Source organism: Daktulosphaira vitifoliae, unplaced genomic scaffold, assembly GCF_025091365.1.
Source record: "Daktulosphaira vitifoliae isolate Bord-2020 unplaced genomic scaffold, ASM2509136v1 Scaffold_4, whole genome shotgun sequence".
Taxonomy (NCBI): Eukaryota; Metazoa; Arthropoda; class Insecta; order Hemiptera; family Phylloxeridae; genus Daktulosphaira; species Daktulosphaira vitifoliae.
In genome coordinates this window covers 39,894,950-39,916,115 of record NW_026099575.1, presented here as the reverse complement: position 1 = coordinate 39,916,115, position 21,166 = coordinate 39,894,950, and the positions used below count along the sequence as shown (strand labels likewise).

At 27.7% G+C, this 21,166-nt stretch overlaps 1 protein-coding gene across 1 annotated transcript in view; it reads left to right on the top strand.

Annotated features, from left to right (window-relative positions):
- The first annotated feature begins 2,075 nt into the window (after positions 1–2,075).
- The window catches only part of LOC126904803 (uncharacterized), a 23,021-nt gene continuing 3,930 nt past the window's right edge, over positions 2,076–21,166 (top strand). Inside the window, exons 1-4 of the mRNA XM_050684061.1 lie at positions 2,076–2,194; positions 2,338–2,386; positions 5,196–5,370; positions 9,501–9,751. Of these exons, the coding sequence (XP_050540018.1) occupies positions 2,351–2,386; positions 5,196–5,370; positions 9,501–9,751 (462 nt within the window). The 5' untranslated portion in view covers positions 2,076–2,194; positions 2,338–2,350. The remainder of the gene's footprint in view (positions 2,195–2,337; positions 2,387–5,195; positions 5,371–9,500; positions 9,752–21,166) is intronic.

Sequence of the window (21,166 nt, the reverse complement as noted above, 5' to 3'; positions counted from 1 at the left end):
ATTTATAAAATATCATCAAAACCTTTAAGCTCTTAAGGACTTCGCAAAGTTAATTCTTTGACACAATGCAGGTACTATAAACACATGACAGTTTTTTTATATTTACGTTAACATATTCTTCTTTCTGGCAATTGCTATATATAACAATGTAAATTCTGTTTCCAGATGGAAATATATAATCATATATATATATATATATATATATATATATAACAATAGGTACATGTTGCCTTTTCAAAAGGCCATAATTATTTTGTTAGAACAAATTTTTTATTAATTCAAGAATAATAACTTGGAAAAATAATTTAAATTTTAAAATTGTGATCACCTTTGCCTTAATTATGGCCTTCAAACATTTAAAGAATGAGTTTCGCCTTACACGAATTTGATCTTGCGTTATATTGTCCCATCCACGTGTAATCGCTATTTTCAGGGTGCTCATACTAGCATATTTTTTAATTCTTACCTCCAAAATGGACCAGATAGAAAAGTCTATCGGGTTTGCGTTTGAGGATTTTGAAAGTCATTAAATAGACGAATTTTGTTTTAATTGTAAAACATGATTTTCAACCTTTCTTGGGCCATACAAGCTTTTCAAGACGGTACCGAGTCTTGTTGAAATGTTCACGTCCTACAACGAAATATTTGTGTAACCACGGCTCCAATGTACAATGTAGCTTCCAAATAGTCTCATTTACTTTGACACTAGGCTGTATAAAAACGACTTAGAAGCGTCCAACAGAGATATCTGCTGCTCAATACATTATTTGTGATGTGAAATTACTTCGGGTGACCATTAAAAGACAAAAATTCCCACATGTGCATTAGGCGAAGTAGCGTTTTGGGAGTTGATAAATTGGTCAATTGAAAAATTTTTCCTATCATAAAATACAATGTTCGGACATTGACCATTGTCATGCAAGTTCAACGACTGTTTTTCTCTCTATAGGTGAATTTTTTTTTTGTTTTTATGTAGATCATATGATTTTTGAAACTCGTAAGGCATAACTTTAAGTTCATTTTTCAGTTTGCGATGAAAGCTATCTTAGGATATTTTCAGTTCTTTAATCGTTTGCCTTCCACTTCGACATAGGTTAAAAGTGTAGCCGACGCCGCATCTTCACTTTCCAAACCATTCTCGGTGATTTTTCTGTCTTTTTTGGTACACCATTGCATTAAGTAATGCTGCCAGTATCATTATAACGTTTTATGGTGTAATACACAAACATTTTATTCACTTTGATGTGACTGAGCTCACTAATGATAGCTGGTTGTAATTTACCAGACAAATATAATGCAATCACACTATTACGTTTCAATTCAATTTCGAATATTTTTTATTTTACCGAAATGAGACATGAATACTTCAAGCAGCATGTAAATAAGATAATGAACTGTATTAAAACAATCACCATGTTGCAGTACAGAGAAGTTTGACAGATATAACTAGTGTGAAGTTCGTAATACTTCGTATCGTTAACCCTATACAAGGCTCTTATGACCGTTGTAAATTTAACCCAATGCTATAAATAGAATAAAAATAACCTAATAACTACATAGAAGGGAATTATAAAAAATGGAATTCATAAAATTATACTATAAAGCGTATTTATTTTAAACGTGGATACGTATTAAACGTTATTTTTACTGCACTATTTTATACGTGCCAATCCTTTTATAACTAATATATTATAACTATTTTATATTATAGAATTCAAATATAAAAAAAATATGCAAATTATAATAATCAAATATTGTAAAATGTAATACCTAAATATTTACGCTTATAATTCTCTGCTGTAGTATTTTTAAATAATATATTAAAAATAAATAAACAATTAATTAAAATAATAACAAATCACACACTTTTATTGATAAATGAACAGATATATGAATTTTTTTTTTGTTTAGAAAGCTGAATATCAAACGTGTAATTATGCTAACGATAGACTATAATATTTTTTATCACCTTACGTCATTGCTTTCTATAGTAAATAAAAATGATCAATCATAAATACTATATAGTAATTTTAAAATTAGGTAACAAAATATATAAGTATATAATACCTAAGAATTCAGGAAAAATTTATTTTCAAAGAAATTAGTATTTTTTGATTTTTCACACTGGTACTTAACAGTTTATTTAAAACCAGAAAATCCTTAAAATATTTTAATTATACGCTCATTATATAACGTAAGAATTTATTTATAATTTTACTCTAATATTAAATTATTATTATTTTTTTATTAGTTCATAAATAATAATTGATAAAATATTTTTCTTGCAAAAATTTTTTCAGTAAAAAGATAATTTATACATTTTTTTTAATTTTAAAGGGTAACAGATAAAATGGATTTCATATTCCTATTGACATTATTTCTATCTGTAAGTCATATTTTCAATTAAGCGATTATGAACTTTAAAAACTATTAGTTACTAACAATTTTTGAACAATTAATTCGGAAAATAAGTCTTCAAGAAGTGAGACATGGTTTTATACTACGGACCGAATTTTAATGCAAATTATATTTTTAAGGAGTGTTATACACAACATTACTCTGCAATCACTAGATCCGATTTATTAAATAAAAAATTGAAAGATTAAAAATGTTTTCAATTTTTTTCGATATTAGAATTTTTAAGTCATTTTTGTCATTTTAACATTTTTGAGAACAGAATTAGACAAAAATAATTTATTTTAAATTAAATGTGTTGGGTAAAAAGTGTATTCCTAATAATTTCTTATTAAATAAAAAAAAAATACTAATAAATATGACTAAAATGTACCTTTGTAAAATATTGAGGTATTACTGATATTATTAACAAGATCTATCTAACATTTTATAGTATACACTGATATACATTAAAAATAATCTTGTAGAGATATGTTAATTTAGATTGTAGAGGGTAAATATTAGTTAATATTAGTCTTACAGAAATGCAAGGTCCATACCATTTTTGCTCATCACAAGAACTGGGTACACTTTATTGGTTAATTTTTAGTTCTGTATTGGGCCTTCCTTTTATGCGTCTCTAGCGTATACATGCTAAAAAAATTTTTCCTGTTAAATCTAGTTCTTTCGGTGATTTCAAAATACACAAAATTTGTGACAATTTTCTCAAAATTTTTATTATCTGGGACTTAGTCGCTTTTTAAATTGAAAATAAACTTAAAACATTTTTCAATTGAAAAACTCTTAGTCATATATTTTAATTTTTTTTGGACTTCAATTTAAATGGATCTATTTTTTTTTTGTTAAAAAATACTTAGAAATTTTAAAGTGTTTTGTTTTGATTATTCTTTTAATATAAGTTTATTTGTTCATCAAATAGTAATATATAATTTTTCTCGTCATGAAATAAATGTAAAATTTAAAACATAAATAAATATACACATAATAAAATTATTTTCATATGAATATGAAATATCTTCTCACGAAGGGAGACTACAGTGATGAGATCCTTAATAATAATTGAAGTTATTGAATCTAAATGAGATAAAAATCAAATAATTTGAACATTTTTTTCTAACTAAAATAATTAAGAAAAAAATACATTTGTCAGAAGTTAAAAACGGCAATGTCAACTAATTCAAAATTTCGAAGTTATTTTTCTCGACTTAAAAGATGCAAAAAAAGTTTAAATTTACATTCTATGTCAATTAGATTTATATAATATTCATGAAAATCAGTGTAATCCTCTTGTAAGGTGTTTCAAAATAAAATAAACTACAAAACTGAGAATTTTAATACAAAAATAGCATATTTTTGAATACGGTAGCCATTTTCACCAAAAATAAAAACTATAATTTATTTATTGTTTTATTTTAACATATGTTTAAAGATTGGAGTATTTTTTTTTTAACTTAAGTTTAAAATGTTAAATATTTGTGCAGAATTTGCTATTTTGAATCCCCCCTGTCGACAAGAAAAAGGTTAGATATAAAAAAAATTATATCAAATGAAACAAAAATACCTATAAAAGTTTTTATTTTAAAAAAATATATTACTATATAAAAAATATTTTGATTAGTTTATTTTTCAAAAAGTAATTGCATTTTTAAGAAAAGAAAGTTTAAAAATTGTTGGAATTTACCGATTTCAAAAATTGTAATTTTTTGAGGATTTTCCCCATTTACAATGAATGAGAGAAATTTTTTCAATTTTTAAGAGTAATGCCTTCAACTAGATATAATTTGTAATCTAGTGACATATCGTTGAGAAAAATCGGTCCTGTGAGAGCTGAGAAAAAGTGGCGACAGATATAAAAAAAAACACATCATAGTTAAATTAATATTATTTCAGCTTCACACCGAAGCCAAAAACGACTTAAAACTTTTTGATTTAATTTTGTGAAAATATTAACAAAATTCTTAATAATTTTTAGCTTACTTTTATTAGTGTTAAACTGTAGCATATATCAGTAAAATGACGATTCTTTTGGTTGCACAATTTTAGATTTTGAATGAATATAAACCCAAATATCAGAACTTTTTTTATACCTTTTTTATGTATGAAATTCATATTTCTGAATTTACTCAATACTTATTAAAAAAAGGATAATTTTTTAATTTTAGTACATAAATGTACATTTTTGTGGACAAACAAATACATATTTATCCAATTTTTGGTGCACATATTTGCATTCTTTTTTTATGTTCTTTTATTTTATTCCTTATGAGTCTTTAATCAAATAAAAACATTATATTGAACAAAGGGATAAAAATATTTAACAGGTATACTTAATAAAAAATTAAAAAAAAAAAGTATAAAGGAAATTGTTAAATATCTGATATTATGTACTGAGAATAATGATAAAACAAAAAATTTGTAGATAATTGAACGCTATCATAACGTTAAACAAAATAAAATTAAAACGTTTAACATATTCGTTAAAAATCATTTAATTAAACTATATGGGCAAACAAAAAATATGTAAAAGTTTAAAAAATTTATACCATAAAAACAAAAATAATATTTTTTATTTCCCCCATTTACGGGGAATGAAAGACATTTTTTCAATTTTTATTGGTAGTGTCTTCAACTAGATATGATTTGTGATCTTTTGACATATCGTTGAGAAAAATCGATCCAGTGATCTTTTCGAAAAAATAAGCTCATCAGACAAATAACTTCCTTAACTTTTGTGATTCGTTAATTTTTAATAACCCATTGTATTCTGTTCTTTTTTTCAGATCTTTATAATTGATAATATAGCAGAATCTAACAGTGAAGATCAAAAAATTATAAAAGAAAAACAAATGAGAATTTTACGCGATAATGTCAGCCGAGCAAAAAGTCATTTGTTTAAATGCTTAAAAAAATATGAAATATTGAAGAGAGTCACAGTTTTTGATTCTACATTAAATGGTAATTTACTATACTTCTTTAATATTATATATTAAAGTATAAAATTAAAAATACTTTATTTTACAAAAATAAATATATGAAAAAGTCCCTATATAATATAGGAAAAACAGTTCCATTAAAAGGGGAAATGAGGGAGTAGGATGGTAAAGATGAGAGGAAAGAGGAAAAAAAAAGTTATATGAATTGTGTTGGTTCATTCATATCATCTTAATCCTACCTCTTACCCACTTTATCCTATTTCTTAATATTACATAAATATAATGCATGTCTTACGACTACACTTACCTTGATATCTAAATGGACTCGTAGATAGATGATGAATTGTGATGTTCCTTGTTGACGTCGATATTTTAAGTTAATTTAAATAAATAAAAAATACTGGTATGAGGGTAAACATACTGCGTTTATTTCTATGTTTGAATTAATTATTTTAACAAATGTATAAGTCTTATAATTAATATTAACAAAAGTAACATGAATTTTAAATTATTAACTTTTTATGAAATTGTAAGAGTATGAAGGAATAATAAGTGAGAGTATGCGAGTGTGTCTGATGTGCTAATTTTACTAGTCCTTTTATATTAAACTAGTTGGTTAGGTGATGAAGGGAGGCTAGTTTTCTTAAGAGTTTAACTATTTTATCCTGCCGTCTGTTCGGCACCACAGATACGCTAATGGTAATTAAAAAGATTGGCATTAATATAAACATCGCTCCGAATAAGCGATATATTTGTAAAAAGTAATAAAATAATTGTCGGTCAGAAAAGTATTTAAATTTGATAATTATTTATGTGGAAAGATTATTCTAGAAGTTTTTCGAATAATCTCAAAACTTCTATTTTTATTCATTACATAATATAGTAATAAACGTCGCTTAATTTTAAATACGTACATAGCATAGGATAATAATTGCTAATAGTTACATTAACTACAATGTAGAATATTTATCTTACTAATATAATTAGAATTAATTTGTATAATAAATCTGAAATAAAACCAAGGATAATACAACTAAGGATTCAAAGTAAAAAACAATTAGAGTAAAGAAGGTCATCAGAAATGAATTGACTAAAAAGTTGTATAAAAACACAGTATTTAAACATCATAAACATTCCTATAAATAATATATTTATGTAAAAGCAGTAACCTTTTATTGCTCTTTTATCCTATAATCACATATAACAGACGTGCTTCTGTAGTCACACATATCATTTTAATTTAAATTTTATTATTGTCAGTCACCCTACTTACTCCGTGTCAATGAAACCGATAAGTAGACCGCCAAAAGGCTGCTACCGCCACCGCCTTTTTACAAAATATACATATTTTTGTTTTTTACAAAAATTTAAATAAAATAATTTTTTTGTATAAATAAATACAAAAAAATTAAGAAACTATAAACATATTTTAACAGTATAGAAATTTCTATATTCCTCTAATTTTTAAAAAGTTATTTTTATACAGGTAAAGCTTTTTTGTGGTTTTTAGTTTTTATAAAAAAAACATCCTTTACTTTAAAAATTTAGAATTTATAATGCGCATTTTTTTTTATTACATTATTAACATTCATTGATAATATACTAAATTATAGTTTATAGACTTAGAATTTTTTTTATTTATTATAATCTTCTTCTTCTTTCTTATTTTACCTTGCCTTTATCTCAACTACTTGGAGTCGGTCATCCAAAAATTTACACTTGATACGATCTCCTATATCATCTACACACACATCAGCTGTGCTCACATCGCATTAATAACATCCCTCCTTCTCTTTTTTGGTCTTTCTCTACCTTTTTTTCCTTCAACATTCATTTCTATAACTGTTCTTACAGTTTAAAATTTTTCTCTTTACATTACATGACCATTTTAATTTATTTTCTCTCATCTTATCCATGATTGACACTACACCTATACTCCTTCTTATATGTTCGTTCTTTATCCTTTCTTCTCTAGTCACTTCACTCATCCATCTACGTATTCTCATATCAGCTCTATTCTTTTATCTATTGCCAAACACTCTAAACCATACATAGTCAAATACTGTTCTCCACACCTCAAGACTTAGATTTTCTCCTTATTTTCTTCTATTAATACTATATCGTCTGCGAACAACATGCACTATGGTAACTCTCCTTGTATTTTTATATTAATTTCATCCATCACTGTTATGGACTTAAAGCAGAACATTGGTGTGCTCCTAATTTTACCCTAAAATCTTCTGTTACTCCACCCATACATTATACTATACATTTATTTAATTAAAACATTTAATATACTATTATCTATACAATCACTTATATGTTTATACACTTTATATTGTGATAATCTTTTTACGGTTTTTTTCTTACTATTTTAAGTCTATAGACTCTTTTACCTTCCATTGTTCATAGCCTATCATACCTCTTAAATTTCGTCAAGTTTGTCGCATACTTGACTTCTTTACACAAATGTCCATCCAATTTTCTTTCCATTTGGTCTTCTGCCATACTTTAAACTGCTTTTTCTTACTTTCTATGATTTTTTGAACGTCCTCATGCCACCATTAGATTCCCTTGTTTTCTGGAATTCTACTACTATTGCCAACGATCTCCTTTGCAGTATTCTATACATAACTAGTAAATCTTTTCAATGTATCATTTATGTCTCCTTCCACATTTCTCATCGTCCTCTCTTTTACCGTCTTTGAAAACTCTTTTAATTTTCCTCTTTCAATTTCCACCACCGGATTCTCGATTTTCCTCCGGTGTTGTTTCTATTACTATATATTTTCTTCCTACACCACAATTCCATTACCACTATTCTTTGTTATATTACACTCTCGCCTGGGTTAACTTACCAATCTTTTACTCGCTTTACGATCTACCTCTTCCACTAAAATAATCAATCTGTGATCTATTACTCACACTCTTATAAGTTATATAATGTTCTTCCTTCTTTATAAAATAAGTATTAACCACTGCAACATCATACGATACTGCGCAATTCAGAATTCTTTCTCCAGTCTTTTTCTTTCTACTAAAGCCCTACTAAACCCTCCATGTACTCTTTCATATCCACTCCTCTCATTACCTACATGTCCATTCATCTCCACCTATCACCACATACTCATTGCCAGGTATCCCTTGCATCACCTCATCCATCTCTCTTCAAAAAACTTCCTTGTCTATTTCATCACATCCTACTTGTGGTACATAGGCACTTATTACATTTAACAATTTTTCCTCAAAAAATTAATTTGATGACTATAATTCTGTAACTTTTTCTAGTTACTTCTACTATTTTACTTTTCATCTCCTTATCTATTTTATCCGTACACCATTCTTTTGTATTTGACTTACCTGAATAAATAATTTAATAACCCTCACCTATTTCTCTTGCTTTCTCTCCATTACACTTAGTTTCCTGTCCAAAACGAATGTTAACTTTTCTCCTCTTCAATACTTCTATTAGTTCACAACTTCTACCAGTTAATGTTACATCCCACGTACCTATTCTTACTTTTTATTTATCTTTCTATCGATATTCGCAAGTACACAGCATTTATTATCATTGGTAATGAGGCACATTGATGTGAGTTTATAAATACACCAACTGACAATACAGAAATTATAACTATTGATAATCGTAATTGACACCTTTGGTTGATCTTCTATATGAGACAGCAATACTTTAAAACTGTAGAATAGTATCTACATTCATGACATTGTTTTTGTGTTCTTACTTGAGAGCACAATTATGAATAGAGGGTACTCATACTGTATGAGTATACGGATTAACTACGGTGAGTTGTATTACGCAGAGCACGCTGAAAGTACATGAAATTGTAGGTTAGAAAAAGCACTCACTAACACATTTTAAAATCATAGAAACATTAAATTGCACTGACAACAACAGCAGCTGATAACAATGGTACAAGTGGGTATTGCACCATTTCCAGTACTACCAAATAGAGACGAGCATGTGTTAAATTGATCTCTTTTAGCGGGTTCAAACAATTATGACTTTTAGAGGCGTAAACTAGACACTGGTTTATATTCAAAATTACTATTCAGTATTAAATTGCAGTACATTGAAACCATTAACTGTTAACGAACCAATTGTTTCTTACTATATAGAGGATTATTTTTTAGTTGCAGGATATTTTACCTACACATTTCACTACAATTTTGATGAAATGTTAAATGAATTTAGAGTACGCTTACAGGATGGTACAATAACTTCTGATCAAGTTACACAAGAAATGTGTGAATATATTTGTGGATTATGTAAAGGTACTGATGAAATGATTAAACACGGTGGCCCTGAAGGTTGCAAACATAAAATAACTGTATGCTCAAATAAATTTCAGACATATTTAACTAATATGTCACCTCGAAATACGGTAAGAAGAAAAAATACATTTAAATTAAAATACAAGCTATTACATATTATATCGAGCTAGTAAATAGATAACTCTCTTTCTGTGGTTTCAATCCGTGGATTGGTTTGCAGACATTTTCCATTCTTCTCTATTATCAGCTTTCTTTTTCGTTTCTACCTTAGGTATTTACCTATCATTTTATATATTTTTGTAAACATTTGACCTTTTACCAGCCCACAAGAATGATTTCAAAATGGTATTTTTTTCACAAAAAATTAACTTTTTCAACTCAACTTTTGAAAATGTTCCGGAAAGACTAACACTTATCTATATATCTTAAATTAAAGCTTATGTAATATAATTTATTTTGAAAAAAAAAATTGACCTCTGGACTTGTCTTCATGATAAAAATGATTAACGTATGCAAAAATATGCTATTTTTGTTAAAAAATTCATGATATTATATTTTACATGTTAGCTTCGATGTGAAACTCAAATTGAAGCTAAATGTGAAGCTGAGAATTGGATTTACTATGATTTACTATGATTTGCTTTTTTTTTTTTTTTGTGTCTGTTACCACTTTTCTCAGCTCTCACCGAACCGATTTCTTTCAATGATACATCAAAAGATCACNTTTATTTTTTTTTTCTTGTGTCTGTTACCACTTTTCTCAGCTCTCACCGAACCGATTTCTTTCAATGATACATCAAAAGATCACAAATCGTATCTAGTCGAAAACATTACCCTCAAAAATTGAAAAAATTTCCATCGTTTTCCGCAAATGCTATTTTTGTGTAAAAATTCTCGATTTTATATTTTACATTTTAACTTTATAATTCTATAACTTATTGAAAAGTGTATGGATCAACACAATTTTTTTATGAGAAATAATATTTATATCCCTTTTTCATTCGACATACATTATCTTAATCAGGATATAAATAAGGAAATATAAGATCATGTAGCTTTTGGATTAATCCACCAATTTTTTTTAAATTAAACACTATCTAAAAATTTGCATCGAAGCTTTTTTTTTGATAGTGATTTTAATCACTGTCAGATATCATTATACTTGATCCAACTATGCCACGTCACCACTGTGCCACGACCCCCCTGTTCTGGGTTTTTTATTAATAAAAATATATAGTTTATTAATGATAAATTATCATTAAATAAAACATATTTTTTTATTCTCTTATAAATTAAAATTATTGTTTTACTATTTTTTTCAACTTAAAAGCACTAAAAACTTATAAAAATATTAGTTTTTCATAAAAAAAAATGTATTATAAAAAAAAATTGTATTGATCCAAAATTTTTCATAAAGTTATAGCAATTTAAAGACGAAAATATAAAATCGAATACAGATTTTTTTTTAACCAACAAGTTATTATTCAACTGTCATTTTTTTAATTAGGTCATTATATAATCAATAAACTGTTTATGTTTCTATTTGAAAAATTAGAATTGCCATCCTTAGTACAAGTAGACCCTTAGTGTCAAAACATGTATGATTTTATAATTATTTAAGATCTCTTACAAATCATAAAATATGTCATAAAAAAAGATATTCAATTTAATAAATATGTACAAATTTTTTTATAAAAATCATCTTAATAAAAATAAATAATGAAAGAATATTTATATCCTTAAAGTAAAAATGAACTGAAAAATTTCATTTCGAACATTATCAAACAAATTTTTAGTCTTATTAAATAAATTTGATTGATATAATTTATAACAAAACAATAAAAATGGAAAAAGTCGCATTAAAAATAATATTTAATACTTACGAGTAAATATAAAACTTCTAATATCAAGAGCTTCATTGTGGAGTTAATTAATGATACTTCTTCTTCGTCCTCGCCTTAATCCCAACTACTTGGGATGAATTATTAACTAAAATATTATATGGATGTTAATCTGTGTAATAAAAATAACTTTTAAAAGTTGAACTACCGTATTTAAAAATATCCTATTTTTTGTTAAAATTCTAGGTTTTGTATTTTATTTTATTTTAAAATACTTGTCAATGGAAGTACACAGATTTATCATAAATATTATATAAATAAAATTAATATAGCATAAAAAGTTAAACTTATTTAAATTTTTTTGCTTTTTTGAATTTGAGTGAAATAACTTTGAAATTCGAACTTGCTTAAATAGCCATTTTTTTCTACCGACGGTAGCCGAGTCGGTAAATCTTGTGTTTTACGCGCTTGGGGTACAAAGTCCCAACCCGCGTATGGCAAGGAATTTTTTCTTAATTCTTTTTAAGTTAGAATCAATTTTCAACTCCTTTGATTTTTATCTCATTTAGATTCAATAAATTAAATAAAGATCAAGGATCCTATCACTTTAGTCGCCCCATGCGAGAAGAAATTTCTTATTCTTATTAAAATTATTTTACTATTTTTTATTTTTTAGCTTTGATGTAAAGCTGAGAAAATATTTTATTTTGTGACTATCATTTGTTTCCTCTGCTCTAACTTGACCTACTTTTTTCAACGATACGTCAAATTACTATAATTCGTATCTAGTTAAAGATATTACCCTCAAAAAGAAAAAATTTTAATTTATCAATGAAACAGTTACTTATCCCATGTTCTCCATACAGACAATTAAAATCATTCATTTCTAATATTTTTAAAGTATTTGTTGTCGAATTTGATTTGATATGATAAAAGTATTCAACTACAAAAGTAAATAATTTTACTTTGTAATTTATTAATTTTTTAACTCTATTTCTGTATGCTACTACTACTCTATAATATTCCATATTTTTGGTAAAATGTTGCTATATAAATCGTTTCTAAAAAAAATTATTGTTAGTTTCTCCTGAATTAACAATGGATTTTTACAATTATAATCAAATTTTATAATACGCTCAATTGAGTAAATCTTTTTAATAACTATGTTTTGATGGGTTAATTTAGTTAAAGCAAATCATTAAAATTAATTAAGTTCTGAATATTTCAATTATAGAATCTTTTTAAACACAAAAGTTACTAGGTAATGAGTACTATTATTTCAATTTCAGTTATCTATTACGATAAACATGGCAACATATATTGAGCTACACTGATAAATTTACTATAAATAGTAATTATAAAACTTCCTAATTGCATATTAATCTTAATGGTACAATTTTGTTATTTCTTAAAAAATTTCCTATTTAATGATGTCAACTTCAAACTTGCCAATTGAGCTAAATGTTATGGTAAAATAAATTGATTTTTTATAATTATAAATATTCACAAAAATCAATTTTAAACGATTAAAAACATGGGTTAAATATGTAATTTTCCTTATTTTTAACATATTAATATTAAAAGCAGTATTAATTTAAAACTATTTTTTTTTTTGTTCTAAATTATTTTTTTTTAATAGTATTTTAAATATTAAAACTTAGAAGTGATAGAAAAAGTTCAATTGCACATTTGAAAACATCGAGATAAGTTGATTTAGAAAAGTATATTTTTTTTCTGATGAAAGTTCCTTGTATAAAGTCTAGTGTATAAAACTTATAACTTTAATATAAGTAACAAAAATTTTTTATTAAAAAATATTGCGTCAAACTCTTTGTATTTTTATACACCATAAAAGTAAAGAAATATACTACTATTTTATTATTTTTATAATATATCCGTAAAAATTACAATATTAAATTATTGAATATCAATTTCATACTAAATTTAATTACTAAAATTGTTATTTATTCATATATAATAATTATAAATTAAATAACTAATCGGGATAAAATTAAAGGAATAAGAGTTATTGTTGTTTTTGAAATAATCTATCAATTTCTTAAAATAAAACACTATCTACAGATTTGCATCGAAGCGTTTCTTGTGATAGTGGTTTTAGTCACTGTCAGATATCATATATATTTGTCCCAACTATACCACGTGACCCCACTGTGCTACCGTTTTTTTTTTATAGTGTCAGGCACATATTATAACAGTAATAATAATAATGGTTATAAGAGTATAATATAAATAAATAAGTAAGTAAGTAACATTATTAAACAATACATAATAAAATAAATACATTAAGTAACATATATTAAAATAAAATATAATGTTTAGTATGATGTAGTAATACTGTTGAATGTTTTAGGACGTCTTTAGTGTATTTATATTTTTTGGCCCAGATGCGAGCTAAGTTAATTCATTGGCTTGTGTGTGACTTGTCTCCTGGGGTGCACGTTTGAGAGCAAGCTGTGCATGTGATGATGTGTTGCATTGTCTGTTCTCCGCATAGGTACAATGTGTCTGTGCTATCTAAAAGTCCCCATTTCATTAGACTATCTTTCGTTCGTCCTATTCCTGTCCTGAGTCTGTTTAGTTATCGCCAGACCGGTCATGTTTCATTATTACCAGGTGGAAGTGGCTCGTTCGGCACCAAGCTGGAAGTACTGTTTATCTCATTTCTTCATCTGATCGTCTTTTCTGCTTCAGGATGTGTTGACAAGATGGCTTTTGTATGGTTCATAAAACACTTCGTGGACTTGAGACGAGGTAGTTATACTGCTCATGGGATGTCATGGGTCTGATATTATTTTCATTCTTTCCCAGTTTGCTTACGTGGACATTCTTATTGAGGAGCTATTCCCGTGAGTATGTATAGTTGTTCAACAGGTGCATTTTTTATGTAATCGGATATTAGTCGGCAAGAGTTGTTTAATGCAACATCGACTTTTTTAGTAAGTGATGACCTACTTCATACTGGACTAGCATATTCTCCCACTGAGAAGCATATGGCTTACGCCGTAGTTCTTAAGACGTGAGGATTACAGCACCATGTGGAGACACTAAGCTTGCGCAATATACCATTTCTTGTCATTATTTTACGTTTCGTGTTTTCGCAATGGAATCTGTAGGTGAGAGATCGATCTTGCGTTACTCCGAGGTATTTTGTTGTGTGTTAGTGAGTTTGATCCCATCCCAGTAAACGTTAAGAGTACGGCTAGCACATTGATTCCTCAAGTGAAAATTACAGACTTGTGTTTTACTTGGGTTAAGTTTTAGGTAAATGCGTCTATAATATTTTCCAAGAATTTCTAAAGTTGGCGATAAATTTTCCTCTACATTTTCAAAATTGTCGTGTTGTACTACAATTGCTCTGTCGTCAGCGTAAATATAGTGTTTTACGTCGCTATCTTTGGATATTGGTTGATCGTTTGTGTAGATGTTAAACAAACTAGAGGTTAGCACACTTCATTGAGGGAAACCATTTTTGGAGATTCTCCATCTATTATTCTTGCCTTTATGATTTACGAAAAATCTTCTGTTACTTAGAAGGGCTACGAAAATTTTTAAAAACTCGTAATCCATTGTATACATTTAGTTTCTTTAACATTAGTCTGTGTTTTACCGTGTCGTATGCCGTCGTTAGATTTACGAGCGCCGCGCCTGTGATTTTCTTTTTTTCAAAACCATTTTCGATTGTTTGTTTCAGATTGAGGATCTTTCCTGTACATGATTTTCCTGGTCGAAAACCAGCTTGTTCTTTAATTAGTGTACTTTCCACAAAAGGTACTAGGAGGTTAAAGAGCATTCGCTCGAAAAGTTTTTATGTGTGACACAGAAGGGATATTGGGCAATAGTTCTTTGGGTCATCCTGGTTTTAGTGAGGGTATTATTTTAGTTTTCCTCTATATTTTAGGGATGATTTTTCGGTTTCTTATTTCGTTATATAAGATGAGTAACCATCGTTTGACTTTTGGCCCAAAATTGTGGATCTGTTCGACTAAAATATTATCTAGTGCGGCTGCTATCCTAAGTTTCATTGTCTCTATAGCTATCTTCATTTCATCCTCATCGAATGGCCTGCTGAGGTGGTTCCCTTCCTTTTCTTTGTTCGTGTTATTCTTTTACTAGGTTTATCTTCCTGTTTGGATTTTTGGGTTTTACCGTTTTATAGTAATTGGTGTGCGATTTGATCGGGAGTGACGTTCGACAGTCCTTTTGCGTTAGTACGGTCACTGTTTAACCTTTTAATAAGACCTCACGCTTTTTTACTACTATATTTCATGTCCGTTTTATCCAAAAGTTTATGGCATTTATTTCTTTTTTCCTTTGCAATGGCATTCGTGAGCTCTTCCCCTTTGTTTCTGGTTTGATTTTCGAAGAGGTTATTTTCGAACATGTTGATATATGAGTTATAATTGTCCATGATCTCGCTTGATAGTCCAGGTATATGATGTGTCCTACATCCTCTTGATACATGTTTCCGGGATATAAGTTTTACTTTCTCTACAAAGGATTCATAGTTTTCGGGTAGTGGTTCGAGAGTATCTATGTTTGAATCAAGGGCATATGAGAAAAGGTTCCACTTTGCTTTCATGAAATTGTATCTCCTTTGGAGCGGGATAATATTGGATCTTACCACAGCATCAATCAAAAAATTATGGGTCTCTGTTGTCTCTGTTTGTCTCTGTTGAACTGTGGCTGTTGAAATCACCTATGAATATGTTAGGATTGTATTGTAGACTGGAATTGGGAGCTATGAAAGGGGAATTTGGTGGTTTATGTATTGATGAAACTAAGATGTTCGGTAAGTGCATTGTGATGAACTCAATGTCGTTCTGTTCATATACTTTTACTAGTTGAATGATTATATTAGGTTTTACAAAAATAGCACTCCCGTAATTTCTATGGTGTATTTTCGCTGCTAGCTTCATTCTAAATATATTTGGGGTATTAAAAGTCTGGTCTCGATGGGTTTCTTGGACGCCCATAATGTCGCATGATGTTGATTTGCAGAAGACAGAAGTTCAACCATAACTCTCGTAATATATATTAATTTGTATTTCATAATAATAATATAATGTGCTTTTTTTTTGTGTGTCTGTTGAAGGTATTAATTTTACTATAATATTTTTTTATTTTTTTAACTTCGAAGCAAAGCTGAAAAAGAATTAACTTTACTAAGATGTTTTTTTTTTTGTCTGTTACCACTTTTTCACAGCTCTCACCGGACAGATTTCTTTCAACGATATATCAAAAAATCACAAATCGTATATAGTTGAAGATGTTACCCTTAAAAATTGAATTATTTTCCATCATTCCCTATAAATGGAGGAAATCCCCTCAAAAATAACGATTATTAAAATAAGTAAATTTTGACATTTTTTAAACTTTTTTTTCGTAAAACTACCATAACTCTTTAAAAAATAAACGAACCTAAATAACTTTTTTATATTGAAACGTTAGAGTATTTCCCTTTCAATTGATATAATTTTTTTGAAAACCTGACCATTTACTTTTTCAATGGAGGGATTCAAAATATGTATTCAAACATATATTCGTGTTAAAATTCTGAATTTTCTATTTTATTTTATTTTAAAATACCTGACAAGGGGAGTACACAAATATTCATAAATATTATATCAATCTAATTGTCAAAGTATAGAAAGTTTATACTTAATTAATTTTTTTTTGCTTTTGCCAAGCCGAGAAAAATAACTTTTCAATTTTAAATTGGCATAAATTGCGACTTTTTCGGTCGCAGAAGCGACGTACGGTTGGGTAACACTTGAGTATTACGCACTTGGAGTACAAGGTTCAAATCTGCCTGTGACTATGAATTTTTTGCATTTTTTTCTCAATTCTTATTAAGTTAGAAAAAAATATTCAACTCATTTGATTTTAATCTTATTTAGATTAAATGACTTCAATAAATATCAATGACCCCATCACTGTAGTCTCCTCTCGTGAGAAAAAATTTCTTATTCATATTAAAATTATTTTACTATTTGGTTTCTTTTTGGGGATGTCATTTATTTTCTCAGCTCTCACTTGACCTATTTTTACGATAAAAATGCAAACAAATATTGAGTTTTTCTGATAAATTTACAGTATTATTTACTTAATAGTAATTATAAACTTCACCGACAACATAATAATCTTAACAATAACATTTTTTTAATTTTCTATTTAATAATGTCAATTTCAAACTTGCAAGTTTTGCTAAAAGTTATTATAACAGATTCGACTTTTTTCTATTACAATCTTTCAGAAGATAAAATTTGAAGGACCAAAAAATAGGTTATAAGTCATTTTGTACTGATTATTTTTAACTTATTTAAAATCAAAATTAATAATAGTTTGAAAACAAATTTTTTTTTTGTTTTATTTCTTATTTAATATGTAATTAGTAATAATATAAAAAATTAGAAGTGATAGAAAAAGACTAATTTCAGATTTTAAAACGGCGTAAATAGTTTATTAAAAAAAGTATATTTTTGATTTTGATGAAAGTTCCTTATCGTGCAGTATATTTATTCATAAGTAACAAACAGTTTTTAACACGTTTATTAGTTTCACTTGTATGTTGTTTATTGTTTGTAACTCTACACCTGCTACTTGTTATTATTCTTGCCTATTCCGTCGTCTATAGCCTCGAGACTAGACTGTCGTAACGCATTCACTCCACTCCGCTCACCACTCGCCGACACACTATTTTCCTGTATAATTTTTGGTTATCGTACCCGTACATGCGTGCGTACCATCAATATTATATATATACATATATATGAACAAATTTTTATTGTTTATTATTAGATATAAACATTTAAAGATTCAAATTTTTTTGAGTTAATATACATGTATAATACATAAGGGATTACAAATACAGGTAGTTAATTGGTTTTTTATGACGATATTAGCAAGCATATAGCCTTTATTATCAATGGTAATAAGACACATTGTTGTAAGTTTATAAATACACCAACTGACAATACAGAAATTATATCCATTGCTAGTGATAATTGACAATAAACACTCCGTGACTGTGACAGCGATGTCATAAAAAACTGAAAAACACGCTTTTAAAGCATATAAAAAGTTAAAAATAAGTTTAAAACAATATTGAACGAAAAATATTAGTATAATTGTGAAAAAAAACGTAGGGGCTTTGTGCCATATTTTTCGTATATTGAGCGCCCGACGATTTTTTTCTTAACAATACTAGTATTTTTCGTTCATTATTGTTTTAAGCTTATTTTAAAAATTATTTTTAATTTTTTAGTTTGATATGCTTTAAAAGCGTGTTTTTCAGTTTTTTTAATTATATTTATTATTAAAAAATATTGCATCAAGCCCTGTACAGGTGTATCAAAGAAATTTTATAGTATTAAACATCAATAATGAAACCGGTCGATGTTCTTTCTGATAAATGACCAGTAACATAAAATACGAGCTAACGCGCGGACATGCTGTTTAACTTAATAAACCATAATTATTGAATTCAATATTAAACAAATAACACTAGTGGGAATGAATCATCTTTTCACGGTCCATTCGGTCACGGATCTCGAAAGCTTATCGTCGTTTGTGTCGTTCTTATTGTGCGTGAGTTTTTTATATTTTTGTTTTACGTTAATAATATCATTTGTCAAAATAACCTACCAGTTTGTAGAAACTCGAAGGATACGTTATCCTTAACTCGGTGACAAATTTTAATTCGTCGTTCGTAACGCAAAAACATATTTCGGACGTGGTAAAACGATTTACGTTACATTAACCACTTACTATTATAATACATAATAGGTTACTCCAAGTAAAAAAAAGACCGATATGTGCGATATCGCAAATTTAATCTCTCGCCGCGGTCAGCTAAAAGGCATTTTAACGCGTTTCAACACACATTTACGTGATCATGTAAAAAAAGAAAAACCCGACCTCAAAAGGCTCAAGGTTCGAAAAGAGGTTTGGTAAGACTTTCAGGATGTGCAAGCTGAGATTGAAATTGAAAAAGGCACTAATGATGAAAGAGAAAAATACAAAAATGATTTCGAAGAATTGTATTTTAAGTATATCTCAAAAGCTCTAGATATATTAAACTTACCAAAGGATAAATAAGTATCATAAGCAAAGCTTCAGAAACTTCAGATCAAAATAATATGATCGGTCAAGTAAAACTAAAGTTTTCGGCTATCAAATTAACATCAATATAAATACCTAAATTCTCCGGTATTTATTCGGAATGGTCGTCCTTTAAAAATTTATTTTATTTTAAATAATACATAACAATAATAATTTAAGCGATATACAAAAATGTTGCCATTTAAGAGGTGCATCAATCGGAGAAGCTCAGAAGGTCATTATGTGTTTGCCAACGAATTCAGACTACTACAAAAATGTATGGGAAAATCTTATTGGGCGTTACAGTAGTAATAAAATTTTCGTTCAAGCGCGCACCACAGCTCAGTTTGAGTTATAAAAGGCAAGAGAAGAGTCATTGGTACAATTAAAAGCTCTTTATGATTCAATATCGAATAATATTCAAGCCCTATAAGAGTTAGGACAGCAACCTGAACACGGGGCTTGTTATTTTTACACTTAATAGCCACAAAACTTGACTCAAACACATTAAGACATTGGGAGGTCAGTACACCGTCAAATAAAATATCAACTATCGAAGGTTTGTTAAAATTTATACAAGAACGATTTTGTATATTGGAAGCTGTAGGTATACATTACGCATCATTTTCAAAAATTAAAGACAGACAAAAAGTGCCGGTTCTAAAAAGGTCATCAGTATTTACAATAACTGGACCTATTAAGTAAGTGTTACTTTTGTAAAGAAGCGCATTCTATATATTTTTGTTCAAAATTTCTTAAAATTGTCTGTAGCCGAGCTAATGAAAAGAGCGGCTGAATTGAATTTATGTAAGATTTGTCTACGGCAACACGGCAATGATAAATGTACAAGTCTAAAAAAAAAAATTTGACCTCTGGACTTGTCTTCGTGGTGAAAGTTGACATCAAAGTTAATAAAAAATTACGATTTTTGTAAAATAATTTTTTTTTATATTTTTAACTTAATAATGCTCTAACTTTTTCAAAAATGAACATATCAATATAATTTTTTTTTATATAGATGCTTGATGTCTTTACTTATTATTTGGTATATTTTTTTTGTAAATCTGACACTTAACCTGCTCACAGGGGGGGATTTAAAATGACAACTTTTTCACAAAAAATTAACTTTTTCAACTTAACTTTTGAAAATGTTCCGGAAGGTCTGACACTTTTATATATATCTTAAATTAAAGCTAATGTAATATACTTTAATTTGAAAAAAAAAAATTTGACCTCTGGACTTGTCTTCATGGTGAAAACGGCTACCGAATGCTATTTTTGTGTGAAAATTTTCGATTTTATTATTTATATTACATTTAACTTTATAATGCTATAACTTATTGAAAAGTTTATGGATCCACACAATTTTTTTATGAGAAATAATATTTTTTAATAAACCCTTTTTCATTCGACATACTTTATCTTAATCGAGATATTAATAAGGAACCAGCAGATCAAGTAGCTTTTGGAATAAAACACCAATTTTTTTAAAATTAAACACTATCTAAAGATTTGATATATAGCGTTTATTTTTGATAGTGATTTTAATCACTGTCAGATATC